Genomic DNA, 20,836 nt, shown 5'->3' with positions numbered 1-20,836 from the left:
CACATCACAACAACCTCACGGGCTGACAGCTGCAGTGTAAGTCGCACCAGTAAGTCGGCTTCACTGTATTATATTTTCATGAGGATGGTCACAGAAGGAATGAATGTTATACCTGTTCTCAGCCTTCTCCCATGCGGAGTGGACAGCTGAGCTTACCAGTGGCATATCACAGGAATTCCATTAAAAAGCCTGCCAGAGGGGCTTGAAACCTCTTGGATCTAAACAGAGCTTGTCCTGCTTATTCCAGAAGAAGATACATCTTGTTCCTGTTTCATTTAATCCAGAGTGGATTGAATTAAACAGAATCATGGCAGTCTTACTTCAGAATGAAATGCACATGTTGAATTGTTACCAGACAGCTCCACGCACACACTGGTATTTGAAAGACTTCGACTTGGGTCCTTCATAAGCTCTCTAGGTCAAGGACATTTGTTTACTTTTCCATTTCCCCACCCTCTGTTGTCCTAGTAAGCTCCTAAGTACTAGCGTGGTACAAATAATAATTTAGAACAAGATCTTAGGCTGCTGCATTAAGTCGATTGCTCACTGAAATTATACTGTACATCTGCAGAAAGCCTGAGTAATAGCTAACAGACGTATGAACTTCTCAGGCCATGCTTATTTCATTGTGCTATTAACTTTACAGCCTAATTATATCTAAAACACCTGCCTAACCAAACTCATTAATTAATTAGCAGCAGACTGGGAAGGAGGATTACTCCTGCGATGGACAGGGATTGCTGCTGTAGGGAAAGAAAAGAGGAGCTATACAAAGTCAGGGAGAGAAAGCAGGAAAAGGAGGAAAGGACATAAGTTGTGTAAGTTGCTAAAAGAAAGCAGATCCCTCCTCGCCCTGTTTAATGCAGGATACAGTACTCGGGGACTGAATCCATAAATGCAGATAATTAAAAGTTACCCTATGGGTCAGACTCCTCAGTGTCCCTCCAGTAATGTGATATAGATTGAAAAGTGTCCAGTGACACCCACCAGTAATGTGATATAGATTGAAAAGTCTATGTGCTCCTATCTTTTTTCCCTCTTTCTGGCTCAGGAACTGTAATTAAAGGGAAAATCAGCCTCTCTCCTGCCTCAGAGAGTATAGTGGCACAGCTGGTTTTCATCTTGGCTAGCAGGCTCTGTCCTCAGGCTACTAAGTGCTGAGTAATTTTTACCAAGCTCTGCTTGCAGATAAATGATGTTCTTCTCTTAGCTGCTGCCAGGCAAAGCTACAAATACTTGATCTTTTATTCTTTTCTCATAAACTCCTAACATTGAATACTAAAAATGCAGCCAGAGATTTTTCCACTGCCATTTATTCTCAGCATGGTCACAACTGTATTACAATTACAGACACCCACCCATTTGCTGAAGCTCAACTGTAGTTCCTCGTTAACCTGAAGCTTCCAATTAAAGGCTCCTTCAGTTTCATTGATAGTTTGCATATACTCCAAGGACCCACTTCATTTTTTTCTTTCCCCCAAAACACATTCCATGAGGAGGGCAACTGCTTTAAATAACTTCACACTAATTTTTCTGGAAAAGCCTGATGAGCGAGTGCCAGTCTCAAAAGAAAAGCCTGTGTCTGAATATGCAGTTTGGGTAATTTCTCTTGCAGCTATAACTATAAAAATATCTGAAAGCTTTTGACTAAACGTGGCACAACTGCTGGGCTGATAAAGTGTGGGCTCGGACCAACGGAAAGAATCTAGAAAGGTACGACACTGGAAACCCAGTAGTTTAATTCACGTTTTCCGCGGCATTTCTAAGAAACGGCGTTAAAAATTGTATAGAAAATTATTTTTAAAAATACTAGTTAATCTTGGCAATGCTGTTCTTCCACCTACCCCAGTGAGCAAAGCCATGAACACAAAGCCAGCACAGGGAGGAGGCTGAAATCTGGTAAGAAACACCATGCCCTCATTTTAGAATCGCTTCCAGTTATGCAGTATGAAACACAGTGAGTAACAGTGCATATAAAAGTACCTGTGTACTTTTAAAAGACAAAGCAAGGCTTCATAACAATCCTGATTTCAAAGATATTTTTGAAGTATAAGAGTAACGGTCTGTCAACCCTCTAAACAACGCCATGCCTTTGAAGATCACTTTCCCAGCATGTGCATCAGTCTTAACGGGATTACTGGCTACTGCTCTGGCAGCATCAGCCCCTGGTGCAAGTCTGTTTTCTGCTTAAGCCAGAAATGAGGGGTGGTGAGGGGAGAGGAACAATTCTGCAAATCAATAGCCGTTAAAAACCATAACGAGGTGGAGGTAGCTTTTCTTTTAAAAAGTTCAAATTTGAACTGCTCTCTTGATGGCTGTGGCAGCCACGGGATTTCTGTACGCTTTGTCTGTTACGGGTGGGGTAACAACTTCAGAACAGCTTTAGCCTGAACTCCACTGGCGTGCAGCGTGTTCCAAAACATGGCTTAATGCAATCACTGTCCAGCGTGAAGGTGGCTCGGCCTGTCTCTGCTGCTCAGTCAATGACCTGTGCTTAGATCCAGCTTAAACCTTGTGAACAAGCAGGACAGGATGCATTTGTGTTTTAGGATGGGGAAGCTGGGGGAAAGGCTCTGCATCCGCACTCTGACCTGAGTTACAGTGCTTTTTTCTCTTGCTAGTCCTCAGGATGTGGCTGTCTTCTCTCAGCCCTCAGAACTCTATTTATGGCAAAGGTATTCTGTCGTAGTGCAGTTTCTAATTTTAAGTGTTTTCAAGCATATAAACTAGACTGTAAACGTTTGAAGCTCTAGGGGAGTGAATCTGTGCCATCTTTCCATTATTAAAGTCTTCATACCCAGGACCGGACTTTGGTAACTACGTGTCAGGGCAGTGCCAGGAGATGCTGGGGCTTAACTGTGTTCCCGTTACTTAGGTGTTAGAGGGAAGCAGTCCATGTTAAACATGCTTCACATGAAGCATTCTTCTTAAATGTCTTGTAAAACAAACGAAACATTGGTTAGAAACACGTTCACCACTGCTGACCACACAGGTTTTTATATTTAATAGAAATTAAATTAGTAGCTTAATATACATAATGTGACACTTTCCAGTCCAGTCGCTTTCCAATTCTCGCTTTCAAGTCACGGAGCAAACACTGTACAAAAATGATAACAAAGAACAACCAAAGAGTAAACACTGTCACTGAAACACTGGACCCAGAAAGGCTAAGTTTATCGGGAGCTACACATGCCAAAGGATACATAATAATGGACCCATCGTGGTACGATCATGCATTACCGAGGGAGAGATCTACGGCCAGGTTCCTCCAGGGCAGGTGACAGCGTCCTGGACTGCGCAGTGGGCTGCTTTATCGCGCTCCGTAGCTGTAGTAGTAAGGTTCATCCGGGCGGTACCCATATGCAGTTGTGGGGCGGCCAGGAACTCCTGGTGACTGACCAAATCCATCAACTCCGATGCTACAAAAAAAATAAAAGGAGGAGAAAGAAACTGTAGGCTTTTGTACAGTAGGGACGGCGCGCTGGTGCTGGTGTCTGCAGCTCCTCCTGCCACAGAGACAATTTTGCGAGGCAACTCTGCAAGCCATCTTGCCCCTTCAGAGCAGCCAGCACTGCTCGGTCTCCTCTTCCCTTGGTGGGAAAAGAAACACTGCAGAGAAATCAACACAACTCCTATCAGGAAAGGCTTTCAGGTCAAATAGAAATCCCAGGGGAGACAGAAATCTTCTTGTCTATCCTTCTATGGCTTTACTGGCAAAGCACTTCTGTGAGTCAATTCCTCTCTCTGCGTTAGAGGTAACGAGCCTTTCTGGAAAGGCTTCAAGCATGCTTCTTGCGAAGCCTGCTGGTGACCTTGCCCTACACAGCCCATCTGAACAGCCCGAGTTCCTTCCTTCAGTACATTTCTCAAGCCCCTGGTACAATACCAGCCAGAAACGAGAAGTGCAAATATCTGGCACAGCAACACCGTTCAGTAAAGGACAGTGTTTCCGGTGGGATACAAGATTGACAGCCAAATGGCAAAAAGAATCATTATATACTGAAATGAGACAGAATAATTAATTTTTCACCTAGAACAGCATCTTTTACACCTGAAAAGTCCTACAGCAATGGATTAGATACTAAAGCACAAGGACTGCATAGGGAAAAGTGGCACATACCTTGTGCTCAACAATAACTCTCATGCAGGAGGTAGAGGAAAAATGAACATTGCCTAAGATACTGGATGACTGCCTATTCATAGTTATGTCACTTCTTAACTTCCACTTCAGTAGAAGGACAAATGGAAAAGGATTCTGATTTATTGCCTGACTAAAGATGCATTGAAAGGAGTTGAACTTCCTCTCTGAAGACTGTCAAAACACAAAGAACCAAAGTGCTTTTTGAGTGGGGAAAAGCTGAACCTCATTACTGCCAATTATACATATGGAACATGGGTTATGCAACAGTCAAGGCTGGGAAAGAATGACCCATCCAGAAGATGTACAATGGGTGGGCCCCAGGCCCTGGCTCAGCAAAAAACTGGCACTGCTGAATCGCTTGGACTGAAAGGGCTCAGCTGAAGTGGTGGGGGACCATGTCCATCACGCTGTCCTTATAAAGACACTTTCCTCAGATTGTGCCTCTGTGAGGTCCTAGCAAAGGATCCTTGGCGCCGGGTTTCTCTGGAAAATAGCTCACTGATGGGACATTCTGGTCATCGGGTGAAGGTGGAAAGTCTGAGGCCGAGATTTGTCTCTGGAGCGGGAGGGGACACAGTCAACAGGCCAAACTGCAGAGAAAATCATTCTGTATCACCTGAACACGTATTGCGAAACTCGGCACCCTGAAAGCACTGTGCTATTTCCACGTCTGCCCATCTGTATTTGACCTGGCAATGGCCCTGTCTCGTAACTCGTGTGCAGGGCTATCGGGCTGAGCCTAGAGGCTGACCAGTCCCTTCCGCACAGAGAAGAGCAGCAGAGTAGCTGTGGTGTGCCCTGTAGCGGTGCAAAGCTACGTGAACACATGCCTCTGGCTCCACACCTTCCTCTGGCCATCCATTCCATCCTGCACCCACTCCAAAGTCCTATTACTCTTTTCCAAGCCCATTATAAAATGAACTGGTGACCTCTGAGGCACCTTCTCCCGGTCCCTCCTTTGTACCTGGCAGACAACAGCTTTCTCATTAGCAGGCTTGAAGCTTTAAAAGATTCCTGAAAAGAGGGTTTAAGAGAAATCCTGTCACTTTGAATCTAATTCTTGGCTCCAGAAACATCAGACCTTGCACTCGCCTTAGTCAAAGGATGGTCCCTGCTCCTACTGCCGTTACTGGCACGCAGCATGCAGAGGGGCTGGACAGACGGACCCGGCAGGGGCTGCTCTTAGATATGGGTTTCTGAATACAGGCCACAAAGCTCTTCCAAACGTGCCAACAAGGACCTAGCATGAAGCTGACCATTTTGTTTGGCAGTTCAGAAAACAAGCTGAATAACTACTGTAAAACGGTTACAATTCTTTTAAAGAGATCTTTCAGTACTGTTAGTACTCGGAGTTAGTAACGTACTAAAAGAAGGCATAGTGCGATCCGGAAGGGAGTCCAGTTTTGTTGTGCTACTGCAAGTTCCCAGGTGCCACCGATACCACACACATGTAACACCGCAGAGAAGCGGGACACTTTAAGGCTTCCTTTACACTCAGGAATTCCATTGTTTTCTTCTAAAGATCCTTAAAGTGTCTACAGTTAATTTAAAATAAAAAGATATTTTAGCAAAAAATGCTTTTCTGGGTTTATCTTTCAAAGTTGTTTTTTTCTATGACTATAACATTAGTTGTAATAATAAGTTGTTTTTACTACTAAATTACAAAAGGGGCTCTTGGCATTTCTGCTAACTACCAAAAACTTCATTCTGGAAAGACGTCGTAGCTGAAGGAGGAGGGTGCAGGCGCTGCAGGCTGCCAGCCCTGCACGCAGGCCGGCTGCTGACTGCAAGTCAGGCTAGTAGGGGCCGCGGCTTGCCTTACAGGGGACACAATAGTAGCCACCCTCAGGTTCACCGTGGCAGAGGCACAGCAGACACAGCAGCCTGGGCTTTCCTTCTTCAGCGTAAGCGGGGCTTCCCTTGATGGAGCACTCGTTAGATACTACCGAACGGCACTGGGGCTGGGGGGGGGAAGCGAGGTGCAATAACGGCACCGACCCACCAGGGGGCAATAGGTCTCTATCACTGCAGGCCGCGCTGTTCGGCTACTGCCAGTTCAGTAATCTTTATTCATAGAACTTTTAAATGTATTTAAATTGATAACGAGAGCAGGGAAAAATATGGTTTCAATCACATTCTCAGCAAATCTTTTTTTTCATATTTTTTTTATAAATGTGTAAGTAATTAGGTAAAGATCCCTAGAGTTTAAACTTTGAGGAGTATCAGTTATTTCCAAATGGTTCAGACATATGTTAGTGTCCTGAAGAAAACTGGAAGAGATGGATCAGCTGATAACTGCTTTGGACAGTTAAAAAAAAATAAAAGAGGAAAAGAAAATCATATTAAAACACCTTGATCAAATCACCACTCTCCTATCTAAATATTTCTCTTAAGTAAATGAAGACTTGTCCATGCTTCAAAAAAAGCCAACAACTTGGCTTCATTTTTATGTGTTAGTGCTCTTGAAACATACCAGCTTTGCCTTATTTGATTGTTTGCACTGGCGCAGCCTGTAGCAAAAAGCCTGTCCTCTTAGCTGAAGGAAAGGCTATTGAAGCCAGGAGGTAACTGAGGGGTAGGGCAACAAAACAGCAAACACACATCTGGAGACTGAAGTCTGGCTTACTCATGAGGCTGGCAGGCCAAGGGCAATGACTCTGCAAGCATAACCGACAGAGGTGGAGACAGGGGTTTAAAAACCAAGTCCTGATGAATCCTTGCCACTTCTGCCAAGAACAGCAGAAGGGTAGAGCCAGGAAAGATGGTAGCTTTTCGGCTGTAAGCATTTGTTCGGTAACTATTGGCCCGAGATCACGATTTGTGCCATGTGTTCTTAGATTTATACCAGCAATCAACTTCAAAACTTGCTCCTAGGAAAGACGCGTTGTTGGTCTTATTTATACAGCATCTACAGGGAAACTCTGTGCTCAGCAGAGCCAGCATCAGCCTGTCTTCCCAAAAAGTCAGGGACACATAATTATGCTACTGAGGCAACAATACTCATCTACGAATTGATGTTTTTTCTTCCGGTTGGTCAGCGCTGTTCAGCTAGGTACCTAGCAGAAGGGCATGCAATCCCTGTAGTTGCATGACTGATACAGATCACGCAACACCACAAAACAAACCCCTCAGATAAATGACTTACGCTCTTGCCTTAATCTGCAAGTTATTTAGGGCAGCTCCGTCTCACAAAATTGCACGTGTACGCACAGGGAGAGCGGTGCCTGCTAACCACGCCGTCAAAGCACAACTGTTTTCTTGTGGAGTTTACCACACGCCTGGAGCTGATGGAGTTAAACAGTGAACAGCACAGCTAATTACTATGTACTGCTAACCTCAGTTGCTGGTTCATTTTGAGACCCTTTAAAATATGAACTGTGTATTTTACCCCTATGCACTCTCTTAATGATTTGTTTTTTTTAGACTGAAATCACTTCCAGCCATCAGTTATACTCGCGGGCTCTACACATGCACTTCTCCAAGCACAAATATTTCTTTTTCCTATTGGTCTGCCAGCCCCTGTCAGAGCAAATTTCACTTTAAACTAAATGCTATGATACTTAAAACCTCTTGGATTACTCAGGCTGCTAGTGTGATCTATGACCTTCCCCGAATGACAGCTGAACTTTCCAATTTGCTTGTACTGCTGGGGAACTGAAGAACACATGCCGAAGAGGAAAATGTTCCTGATGTGCATGAGTGAGGAGAGATTTCTTAACAGCTCTGCTTATTGATACTTACTCTGATTCATAACATCCAAATTAATGTGCCCATCTAGGATCCGAGGTGCCCTGACATAATTTAAGATGTAAAGACCGATCCTGTCCCCCCTTTCAGCAGGAAATACCAGCCAGCATCCCACTGTGACCACAAAGTACTTGACTCTCCTTAACTCCCTCCTGCACCCAGAGCCTCAGAGACGAGGCAGGCTTTGCGGTACGTCTGCAAGACTTGGCAGGCTCCGACAGGCAGCACACTGCCAGCAACCCTCTGCTGGGGTTCCCGTCCGGGTACCTTTGCTGCTCGCGAGTGCGTGGTACAGGAAGAGAGGCTCTTGAGCTTCGTCTGAACTAGGGTGATTAGCGCCTGAGTGCAGACGGACCACGGAGCAAGGCTGCTTTCGGTAAGTTTTTCTGATGCGATAGACACCTGAGCCTGTCCACGCTAGTGTTCACACTGTTACTAGTGCTGGTGCTGACAAGTCGCTCTAAAACAGTACTTACTAATTCCTCCAGCACAAGCCGGGCCCCAGAAAGGCAAATCCCAGGTCACTGGGGAAAATTCTTGGTCAGAACTTGAAGTCTAACTGGAAACCCCTTGATAGGGTGCATGGATCTTGGAGCAATCCCAGCAAGAAACAGTGTTTGGGAAACAGGTCTGCACCCTCACACAAGAGGCATGAAGCAGCACAGCAAGAATCACACCAGACTGTACCTGTAACTGTCTGTGCAGGCAGCAGCAGCCCAGGAAAAACCTTCACCTTAGAGCGTGAAGTAGCAGTTTAGCAGCTTACACCTCAGGGTCAAAATTCCATCCTTTTCCACCTATCAGTTTCACGGTTCGTAACCCAAAATTAAAGCACCCTGAAAATCACTGCCCACTGAAAATGAAATCCAAGCTAAACACATGTGGTGCTTCCACCAAAGCCACGATTTCAGCTACGTTTCTTTTCATCCTCAACCTGTTCTTAAACCTCGTCAATCTTGCATCCTTACTCTGCATCAACAAGGTTTTTACCAGCCTCATGTCCAAGAAGCTCTCAGCTGCTCACTGGGGATACAATTTTATTAAAATCTATTAAAAAACCCTATAAATTTATAATTCACTAGGTCCTCTGACCTTGGTAAGACCAAGCAAACATTACTTACAGCTCTCACCAACCTTACACCAAGTCCCAGTGAAGGAATCAACCCAAGGCTCTCCATGTGCTCGACTGAGCTACTGAGTTGCCGGCATAAATACGCAGCCCCTGTTTACACACGTGGCACCTCTTCTTGCTGCCACTGATCACACCCGCAGCTTTGCAAAACTCCCCGTGAGTGTGAGAATGACTAGAAGGTTTCTGAGCATCCTTCAGAAGCCTGACATAGTACAGCTCGTAGTCCTCTGTACTGTCTCCCTTTATACACTTTATATTATCGTTTCTAAAAATGACCATCTTCACTCTCAAAACATCCCCCCCCTCACCCCTGGCAGGCATTCAGAATTTCTTGCAGTGCATCCTTGAAGTCCTAATGTTTCCCTTCTGTGAATCCACTTGTGTGTGACAGCACTGCCGATAACATATGGTACAGTTACCATCCTATATTGCCTTATAAAGTCTCATGCCATAAACCCCTGTATTCTATAGTGCTGTATCAGGTTCCTGTGTATAACAGACAAAACAGGTTCTGTTCAAATGAACACTGACAGCTGTATTTTTCCCTCAGGAGGTACCTAAGCCATCGAAGTGGCACACCACTCTGATCGAGACAAGCACAGCATTATAACCTGTACAACCGAGATGCAGTTATTGTTTATAATACTTGCCAACAAGAGACACAGGAGTTTGCCAGCAGCAGAGTATGTATTTTTTTTCTCTCCCATCTTTTTTGTTTGGGGTTTTGTTTGTTTTTAAGCATTGATGAAAGATGCTAGACTGTAGGTCTGAGACAATGATTGCAGGGCACTATACTCGTATATGGGATGTGGCAGAGGCTGCAGTCCTGCTAGCCCAGCTATGAGGCCGGTGAGTGAACGCTGTGGCTCCCTCCCTCCCTCCACAGGTTTCCTCTGCACAGAGACCAGGGTACAGAAAGGCTGAGGCAGCTGGGGGCATCCAGGCCTTGGCCCATCAAACAGTGAGGATTCAGGCAGGGTGTGCATCCAAGCCCAGGAGGTGGGAAATGTTTTTGAATTCCACAGAACAGAGACCTCCAGCTTCTAAAGTTAGCTTCAGGCAAGAAATATTTAGCTAATCCTTTGCAGGTACCAGCTAACTGCCACACTTTAACCAAAGCTCAAAGCCTGTGAAACTCATGGCCTTTCTCCTGACACCCACTGCCAGCTAAGCACTGGATGGGATACCATCTTCATAAACCAGTCACGAAAGAGTGGAGGGCATCAGAAAGGGGCGTAGAGCTGGTCACTTTTTCCTTTGCTTAGGAGTCTAGCAATCGAGAAGATGATCCTGTTCACTTCTACGTGCCAGCTACCTCTGGTTTTGCTTCACTGACCATAAATTTTCCGTCCTTCAGAGTAAGAGCACAAACCATGGGTTATGGGGAAACAGCATACAACTGAGAAGCCATAGAAAAAAAACAATGTTTCTTTATATAATGTCCTGTAACTGTAGATTCTCCCACTACTGGAATGACGTTAAACTATAAACCACAAGTCTCTTAAATTCTGCCTCTCATGGTCCCAACTTTTTCTCCCCTATCTGTGAAGCTTTTTTCCCCATGCTTTCTATGCCTCAAACTCAAGTAGGAAGGCAGTTTTGTGGCAGGGACTGCAACTGTGCACACTGCATCAAATACCAAGTCCATCTCTACATTAGCACTGAATATTAATGTTCCTTAAAAAGTCAAACTGTATCTGCTCAAAATACAGAAAATATCAGCATGAACCTGTGCAGTAATACTTCAGCTCCCTTGTGCATCATGATACAGCTTTTACGGATGTGATCATGTCTCTCCTTCCATGTGATCTAGCTTTCTTCAGTGCACTTAATGACTTAAAGTTTCCAGTTGCTGCTGGACTTGGTGCCCAGTTCCATCTCAGCACAATACTCCTGTTTCTGCCATTTAATTATAAACAAATGCAAATCTGACAATTGTGGAGAAATGAGCACTGAGCCCTCTGTGTCAGGCTCCAGCTATGCACCAAGCAATACACATGCCAAGATTCACTGGTGGGGAGGCAACTTTAAAAAAAAAAGTTTCCCAGCTGAATAGTAAGAAAGCACTGAACTAAAAGCAAATGCCCTTGCTTAGCCAAATTCAGTAAAAGCCTTGCTTGAAAGCTGTAGAGTTTGCCATCCCAGCTCTGTGAAAGCAGCCTGGGACTTGGGCTCAGTTTCCTGCTCTGTCAGTTACCTGCTGTGTGATCCCGGACAAGTTGCTCCTTTTCTCCATGACCTCAGTCTCCCATTGGAGTTTTGAAAGAAAAAACCACCCCAGACATTAAAGACAGCCAAGTGACAAGCTACAGCAATGAGAAGACTCAAATTAGACTGACATAGATAGAAAAGATTTTCGCTTATTCTGTAACATCCCTCAAAGACGGGGAAAAAACCACAGTATTTCTAATCTGCTAGAAAAGCAACCAATCCAGAATACAGCCTGGGGCAAAACAGCAACTCATGCTGTTTCACACAGGGTTATTGTTTTTTGAAGGGCACTGGGATAACTTCACTCGCATTCCCTCACCCAGGCTCACAGCTCCGCCAAACGGACGGGGAGTTTCGCAGCTATTCCGCACAGGATCTGTTAAAAGGTCAAGTGCACAGTCAGAGCTGGAACAGAAACCACGGGTTCTGATTTTCCATTATAAGCCTGACAGAAACATCTCCTGTGCTGTTGGCTCAACAACTAGCCAAGTCTACTGATTAGATACATCCATTTCTTAAAAATTAATTAAGAAATAAAGCAAATAAAAAAGCCCCGAGGAGCAGACAGTAAAAAGTAAGACGTCCTTTCCTCCTCCTCTCTCCTCACATTGCCCGAAGTATTTCTGTCAACTCCATAAACTGAAGAGTACATTAGTAAGCCTTAATCTTTAACTAGCAATACGTCTGGCTTGGGGAGGTTTCAAGCATCTCTCTCACTGAGCTCCAGCAATGTCAGTGCTATGTTGCATACAGAAGGTTCAGGCAACAGCCTGAGCAGAATAAGATCCTGAAGCGGTAACTTCAGAGAGGTGATGAGTGTCACTGACTAGATCAGCTCAGGATCTGGTCCACATCTTCCGCTACCCTTCCCGTTTCCAGCCAGGAAGTGTTTCTTGCTTCCTGTTAGGAAGCTTGCCAGGCTACAGAGCAGGGTTACTGTGCAAGTGTACCCTAAGATAAGCAGCTGACGCAGAAATGCAAGTTTTCGGTGTCGTGCATGGAAAGGCTCTTAGCTGGAGAATCGCGCCTTTAAATATTTATACAAGGCTCCTCGAGCCCAAGCACTGCCACTCAGCTCTATTCTTCAATACAACCAGGGAACAGAGTTCCCTCTCGTGCACAAATACCCAGGAAGAGCCATGCTAAAAGGTTACTGGCCGATAGCCGTGCTGTCTCCAGGGCTCAGCACCAAGAACCAGGCAATCCAATGTGGATGATAATCTAGATGCTGGAGGGAAGGAAGGAGGGAGAGTCAAAACCCAAAAATCTGTTCTGCTTTGACTTACAGCTGCAGCCAATAAAAGCTTTCAAAGTCTTTTCTGAAAGTTAACATTACTAGGGGATTTGCAGTGCTCACTAGAGCGCACATAGCAAATGCAGTTTGAGCATTACTACTGATGAATAAACTTCAAATATTTTTTACCACCACAGATGATTGTTCAGATTTCAGCCACTTTTACATATCAGCACAGGGTCCTAGTGAAATCTTGTCAAAAACTATCCCAAATCAGTGATGATTTTAGTGTAAACCAAGAAGGAAATAAATCTCTTCCTACTTGCGTTCTTAGCGCTAGCACTGGTAAGGAACAAGCCAGATACAAACACAGACGTGGAACATTTCCTTGGAGATCCATACCTTGGAGTGGCATTATTACACAAAAATTTCAACTTTTAATTTAATTAAAGAAAAATGAAATGCTTCAGGCCAAAGGTTGGGCAGGGACTCTTGGAAAAAAATAAAACTTAAAAAGCTTAAAACCCAGCAGGCAAATAAACTCTCTAAACTTATTATTTTTAAAAATCTCATGGTTCAAGAAAAAAAAAAAAAAAAAGTCTTCTGATTTTCCAGAGGGAAAAGGGTAGTTCAGTCATCATAGCTGAATGGCTGAAGCTTACAAACACAGATTCACAGAGTCAAATTTTAGAACCAAAACAATTTTAACTGTTTGGCAGAGAAATTGATTTTATATGTTACACTAATTTTTATACTAGAGACTTGTTCACTGTACATGTTCACTTCAGATAATAACCGTAAGAAATATCCCACTGATATACGGGACTTGTTTTAAAACTCCTCATTGTAGGTTTAATTTTGAATCCTGTGAGCATGCTTATACGTAGCATACAAAACACCCTTCATTTTATTACGGTTTTAAATCTTTCTTCCAGGTCTGGCCTTGCAACCACTTGTCTTGATAAAATAGGTCACTTGAAAAAGGAAAGCTCAATAAAATGAATTACAAAACCAACAAGATTAAACTGATTGTGCTGTTTTTGTACAGTGCAGCTGAATTCTGCAAATATGCTGCTGGCTGTGGTTTGGCATTTAACAGCATGTGATCAGTGAGAAGGAGGAAATTTTATTCTCATTAACTGTTGCAGATTTACTGCAGTGAAAAAGGGCTATGTAACCTGAGAAGTGACAGAATGGAAAGATCAAAGCAGCAGTCTGGAAACTAAATAAACCTTCTGGCTACTTCCTGCAAGGAAAATTCACTCTGGCAATGTAAAACAGAGTCCAGTTAAAAACTACTCTCAGTTTTATGAGCTGTCACAGCAGCTTGAGTGGTTTGGACCAGTCAAGTTTAGAACATTATATTTCCTTGTTTTTGTCTCAGATACTTCTGTAAGCAGTTTTATAGTTTCTTTTTCTTTTTTTTTTTTAAAGAGAAAAATAAAATTCTTTTCTTTTGGTTGAAATCGAGAAGGTCACAGCTAAACTCATTAAAAACAAGCAGGTCTTCATTTGCACATTCCATTCCCGTTTACTACATTTTAATATTTTGCTTTGAGATTTATAAGCAATGTACATTTGCTTTAATAACTCTTCCGCATTCTGTTCACTTATTGTTTAATATAAGTGCAAATCAGTTTACAGAGCCCAGATGGCTTGTAACCAGGGAGCCAGTCTATTCCTAGTAGCACATCTGGAGGGACCAAGAGCAGCAGACAGAACGTGGGAATTAATTAATGTTACATTTCAGAAGAGACAGACCCAGGTTTGGGGGCTTTTTTGGTAAGACATTCCAAAGGACTTGAGCTAAATACTATGGCATTTTGGTATTCTTTTAAAATTCTTAATAGCCACCTAAACCATGCCGGTTAAACGAGGCCAACTGCAGGTGGAATACAGTAAAATAAAAAGCAACTAAAAAATGTAAAAGAAGTGACGGCAAGTGAAAGAGGCCCAAGTATCCTATATTCCAAAAGAGCTGAAGTGCATTAAAACCTCAATGCTGACTCTCTTCCCAAGCAGCATCTGCAACTTGCTGAAAAAATGGCACCTTTAAAATATTCCCAAGCAAGCTATTTCATCTCCTAGCATACTAGTGTAATTGTTCAGAGCAATTAAACAGCTCTTACAGTAAACGAAACAAGTGCAACATGATCCTTCACCATCACGGACCACACACCTTGGAGAGGTGGTGTGGTCCGGTCACTGGGGCATGGCTGAGCAGTACCGCTCTACTCCAGGCTCTACTCCAGGCTCCAGCACCTGACTTTGGATTAGGCAAGACAGGCAGGGAACCAAAGGCAAGGAGAAGTTACTATCAGCTCCCTGGTGCAAGGGATGTGCACTGCACTGTGGGCATCGCCTGCTTGGTGGGCGACACAACGAGAGTTGCTTGGAATTGTCTCCTGATACGGTCAAGAGTGCAGAATAATTAAGAAGAGAGTAATAATAAGCCAGCACCCAAGCACACACAAAAAAGTTGCTGTATGTAGAATACTGGATACGGAGAATGTTGTTCTCATCTGGATATTCCCAAATTACAGGTATCCTTTAATGGTGCGGTACGCACGGCTCTCCAAACCCTGGGGAAGTCTCATTGATGAATAAGGGTCAGAGAAAAATCTTGCCCTTGAATAATCAGGCTCTTGGTCTTCAAAAACACTACAATAACTGCCCACATCATAGCAGCATAATTTGGTCAAAAATCGTATTAGTGACACCCAGACTGGGTTATAATATGATCGGGTTGCAGTATTTAATTTCTATACACATGGCTTTGAGAAAACAGCATGAAAAAACTACTGAAGTGACAACTAACAGGGAATATAACCACTACCGAAAACAAATGGAAAAAGGAAAGAGGTAACTGATTTAGTATTGGTGCAGAAACAAATTATTATGAAGTAGACGTGAAGAAATTCAAGCTTGCATTCAAAAGCTTTTGGTGATGAAGCACTCAAGTTCTGGAAGTATCACTCCCACATTTAAGTACCGAAGGAAAACAACTACACAGTGAATTCCCATTCAGGCCATGACCCAGGATCTACAGAAATCAAGTGAAGTCTTTCAATAAGCTTGTCCCAGACTGTGATGAAAACCCTCCAGAAGACAGCAGTTCCTACTTCCTTATCACTATGTTTTAGATATAAGATCTAAATTCCAAGCATATGTACCACCTGAACAGGCACTGATGAACAAAACCAAGCTTACCTGCCTCTGGCACGTGACTAGTCAGTAAATGCTGTAGTGTCCAAATGAGAAGTGTGCTTTATCTCTGTTATGTCAAGCCATATAGAGCATTATCAGAAGTTTAGCGAAATCCTCCTGATCATTTTCTGTTCAACTTATTTAAAACTAAACGTCTAGACAGTTAGGACAACAGAATATGATTTAAAAAAAAAAAAAAAAGATTCTAAACCTAACAACATTTTTGTGGGATAAAAAAACCAACCACCCAAACAAACACCAAAATAAACCCCCTTATTTGTCTCCAGAAACTTCATTGGTTCTGAGCTTTGCTTTAAGGCCTTTTCAAATTCCTTTCAGTGGGATTTACAATTTGCTAATACTGATGTGTGATAAACTAATAAAACCTGCCTACAAGGTTATAGGCCCGATTTACTAATAAAACCTAATTTGATTCTCTTGGGAAATGCAAATTAAATAGCGTCCAAATGGTAGAAGCTGCGTACAGCTCTGCTGAACATACTGCAAAGGCAAAAGAGGGTTTTTTTGTTTTTAAAATAAAATATAAGTATGGAAAACAAAAATTAACGCACAGAACTGCAAGAGATACCACTATGGTAAAATGTTTGAAAGTAGAATCACATTGTGATAATTATTTACACTCTATTAGCTTTTATTTCCATTAAGAGATGTTACACTCACCATATGTCCACCTCTAAGACAGGAAAGCATTACTGCATCTATTCAAATGATGAGGAAAGAGACGGATACTTCCAGTTCTCCTGTAGCACAGACCCCACATGATAACATGTTTTTATCTACAGTAATCTTTCCAAGAACCATGAAACAAAGTTTCTTCTGCCACTGATGGCTGTAAGGGGTTGCCTGAGGCAGCTCGCTTTTACTGTCTGCCAACGGAGCAGTTCGTCACCTTCAGAGACAGCCTGCAAGATCGCACTTAGCTGCTGAAAGGCTGGGAGGGGAACCTTCAAACTTGTAAATATACTGTGCAAATTAATGAAAATACAACGTGGATGAGAAATACTCCATAGCAAGGTCACCAGCTCCTTCAGCCCTTCCCTTTGGAAGCAGGTTCCTTATATCAGCAATATATCCTGTAGGCTTTAGAGACTAAAGCAAGGAAGAGATGAAACCCTAACTTCAATGCTTGAGAAGTACAACACGTCACTGCTTCTAATTGAAGATGAGGATCTACATGGAAGACAGCTATAAAAGTCGACGTAGGCTATAAGTTACAGGTACAACCATTTGAAAACATTTTGACAAACATTCACAATGTAGGCATTTGCCAGCACCTAAAGCAACTCCTGTACCAGCCCTGAACAGGAGCTATTCAGCTGTGACTCAGCTGGGAGTTCACACCACACTCAGGAGTCAGAAGGAATGGAAGGCTAAGGACCCAGGTCTTTCCCCTCCACCATGAAATTCACATCTGATCTCCATCAGGGTACCCAAGCAAAAAAGGCCTGTGGTTACGACTATTCTTGCCTTTCAATGTGGGCTTTTAGCACAAGCAGACATGGCATGTGGGTAGCGTAGCTAGAGATAAGCTAAGTCACAGCAACGATCTTCCCCATGCTCCCACCAGGACCTATGGCCATGTATTAAGTTACTGAAGCCCACACCAGCGCAGTTCCCGTCAGCTCAAGACAACAGCTAATGGTTACTTGCCAACACCAGACACAGCCTAACTGAAGGCAATGCAGAGCAGCCTGCAAGGTCCTGGCTCCATAAACTCAGCTCACAAAATATCACAATGACCTGCCATGGCAAAAAGAAGAAACGCAGCTACAGTGTGAGGCTGTAAATCCAGGCAAGAGGCAAGATGTCCCACCAAGGACAGAGACAGACAGTCACCCCATAAAATTGGGTTGGTTTGACATGCCAAACCGCACTGCTTCCTGGGAAGACGCTTCAATCCGCTCTGTTGAGCGGAGATGTGAGTGCACACGCTGGGAACAGCGCACACACAGAAACGCCTTGTCTCACTGAAAACGAAGATTGTGCAATGGCAGCTCTGCTACGTTTTATAATGAGGTTAAAGGATTCTGTACTGAGGAAAACTTCCTCAGGAAGAAAAAAAAAAGTTCTGGCTAGCTCCAGCATTCCTGACTATTCATCTTTCCAAAGCTACAGAGAGCATTTGTGAACTCTGATGAAGATATTAACAGAGAATTGACTTTCGCACTTAGCTTTTAACCTTTCCCAGCTATAACTAGATAATGGTAAAACATGGTTGCTTCTCCAAAGGGTAAGGAAAATACTGTGGATCTCTCTATTATAAAATATTTAGCCATCATCATTATGATTGTGTCTTAAGAAAGTAATTAGTCTCTAGAAGATGATTAAAATTTGATAAATGACCCTATATTCTTGAAGATGTCTTTCAGCTGGTCTTTATCCCTTGCAGCTCAGACACTAAACTGTCATCACATCAGCCAAAAGGTGAGGGATTTTTTGTTTGCTAGAATCATAAAACTTTCACTCTATATTAACAGTTATCAGAACCAGGAGCCTTGAATACAGATTTTAATAACAGATGAAAATTTCAAATCTTTGCCTAATGCCCATCTGCTTCTGAAAGACAGTAAGATGATTCAAAGCTGGTAATCTAATCACAAAAGTCTTTTCCTAGCCAATGAAAAAAACCTGGATACAAGCTGTCAAAACAACCTCCTCAGCCATGTCTTTTCTGCTGAATAGAAAACATACCTTACAATCTGTTTGCATTCAGCTCCAAACCTTTGAGGAAAACAAGAGATGCTGTTTATGTATTTTATCACCACTTCTGTGTACATTGTATTCTGAAATAATTCTATTTATAGACTTCATACACACAACAGTTCAACTCCACTAAGAATATAGTTCAGAAATAAGAGTTGTAAACTAAAGCTGCACAGACACACAAGCTAGATTACCAGACACAAAGTATTTCCATTTCTAACAATGCCTTGGGTCCCTATAGTGAGGGTGGCAGTATTAGAAAAATGGCAGCTTTCCAGGTCGTCACTTACATGCTGCTTTTTCTTTATGCTGACATGTACCAGAAACAATTATCCCTCCTTGCTTCAGGAGATGTCCAGAATAGCAAGCACGCAAGCAAATCTACAGGCTGAATTTAGGACTAGATACTTCTACAATTCCCCTCAAAGTTGTTCTGTACTTCATGATGCAGGACTTGATCATGCAACGTAGCATCCTCAACTCTTGACAGTAGTCAGTCTCTGGGTTTCAAAGGAAAGTCCAAGAAACTCTGTGAAGGGAAGGCAATGTCTTTGAAGAACACAGCGCCTAAGATACTCCACCTAATTCACCAGATCTATAGCTGTTCTTACTGCTAACACTATTACTTCATGCTTCCCTCTTAAAAAATTATAGGGGAAAAAAACCTGCTATGCACTAACTCTGTGAGTGCAGGTGCCTATAAATACCTTAGCTTTTTTAAACTCCCGTTTTACTCTTGACTTCAAAAAAAAAAAAAAAGACTTCCCTAACCATCCAAGACTGTGCAGTAGGTCCAGGTATGTAGGTCCAGTGTCTCCCGGGACAGGGACTCCACAGGAGGCGGCTGCGTTATCCCTGCTGGGCTACAGGAACATCAGCCACCACACTGATTGCACATCTGGATATAGCTGCTGTTCCAATTCCCCTAAATCTTCCTGAATGTAACGTGGTGGAACTGCAACAGCAGAGGCTGCCCTGAACCTCTGCTGGAATTAGCATCCTACAACCAAGGAAGCACCTGGTTTCCACTATCTGCTCAATGCAGTATAACTGGAGTAACAATCTGACATATGCAGCTGGTATAGGCTGAGCTCCCTTGCACAGGTATTATCTAATATTTGTTTAGAGTGAAAATCTTCAAGGCAACTTTGAGTTCAGTTGCAGTCCTTGAAAACCTCTCATAGATCCATTTCTTTGACTCCAAAAAATGAAGTTGGTGACCAGAACACACTTAAGCCCTGGTAATGCACTGGGGGCACCAACACTAGATCAGCTTCTCAGCGACAGGCAGGCACTAAAAATATAAGTCTTTCTGGCTGACTTGTCAGGCTTTCCTGGAGGCAAGGGGAAGTTCTGATCCAGCCCGAGCAAGTTGCAAGGATAGGAAATAACCTCAGAGAAATTAAAGAGGTAATACATCCTACGTCTTCATCTCATAGGAAAGCAGAAAGGTGAAGAAAGGATTAAATTATTCAAAGCTGAGTAGCTAGAAGTCAGCTCATGGTTGTCACCTACCTCAAATTTCACAGGGTGGTCTTAAATGACAGAAGAGACTCCTTCAGAATTTACCCTGTTACTTAGCAAACAACTGTTTCCATTACAGAATAAAAAAGCCTAATACAAGAGGCCATGGCCAGAAGACACAAGCACAACAAATAAATGTATAACAAATAAAAAAAGCATAAATAAAACCCACAAAAATATGCATCTACTCATTGTTAGGTCATCTCTCTTTGACCTGACAAAAAAATGTTCCAATGGACTGACTTGCTAGTTGTCTAAGCAAATCGTAACTCAGCTTTCCTTAAAAACAGTTTCTGAAAACATATTCAAATATTAATAATAGAAAAATGAACCATTTTTATAACAAAAATCTTGATTTATTAAAAGCTGGATCTGGTTAAAAATAAATCCTTGACATAAGGTTCTTGTTAGCTTTAAACTGTAAGCATAAAAATACCCTAGAATTATGTTTTGGTATGGATGAAATGTACACTATATAACACATAAAAAGTGCCCTGACTTGCTGCTATTATTTTTAATTAGGCTCTCTAGCACGTATGGTTTTACCTTCCAACACCAATTCAAATTTGGGAAAAGGGAGGGTCTGACTTCTCCAAACTCATGGGACTGGCAATTCTACAGCTCATGCCTCGGAGCACTAATGCATTTTACATTAGCTCTAAGCATCAGGAAATCCTGGCTGCTGGCGCCAAGAAGTTCAAAACGATAATGACACCCATCTGAAAATGAGGATTCGCCATTCGACTGCCAGTATCTATTCTATCAAACAATTCAGTCCTGTTCTGTTACAAATAGGACAGAACATTTGCAGCAGTCCACACTGTTTCCAATTAGACTGTGTGTCTGGACTGCAGATAAATCCGTGGAGCAATCATATTGAAAAAAGTCTTCCTAGAAAACAGAATTCTAATGAGAA

At 42.8% G+C, this 20,836-nt stretch overlaps 1 protein-coding gene across 2 annotated transcripts in view; it reads right to left on the bottom strand.

The window, feature by feature from the left end:
• Positions 1 to 2,981: 2,981 nt before the first annotated feature.
• Positions 2,982 to 20,836, bottom strand: part of KIFAP3 (kinesin associated protein 3) — a 71,148-nt gene continuing 53,293 nt past the window's right edge. Inside the window, exon 20 of one of the 2 annotated variants that reach the window (XM_080407370.1) lies at positions 2,982 to 3,419. In XM_080407370.1, the coding sequence (XP_080263496.1) occupies positions 3,311 to 3,419 (109 nt within the window). In that variant the 3' untranslated portion in view covers positions 2,982 to 3,310. Of the gene's footprint in view, positions 3,420 to 15,866; positions 18,926 to 20,836 lie in introns of those variants that run through there. The other variant, XM_080407371.1, reaches the window with a different exon arrangement.

This window comes from Falco punctatus (assembly GCF_963210335.1).
Source record: "Falco punctatus genome assembly, chromosome: 11".
Taxonomy (NCBI): domain Eukaryota; kingdom Metazoa; phylum Chordata; class Aves; order Falconiformes; family Falconidae; genus Falco; species Falco punctatus.
The sequence above is the reverse complement of the archived record's forward strand: the minus strand, read 5'-3'. Positions and strand labels throughout refer to the sequence as shown.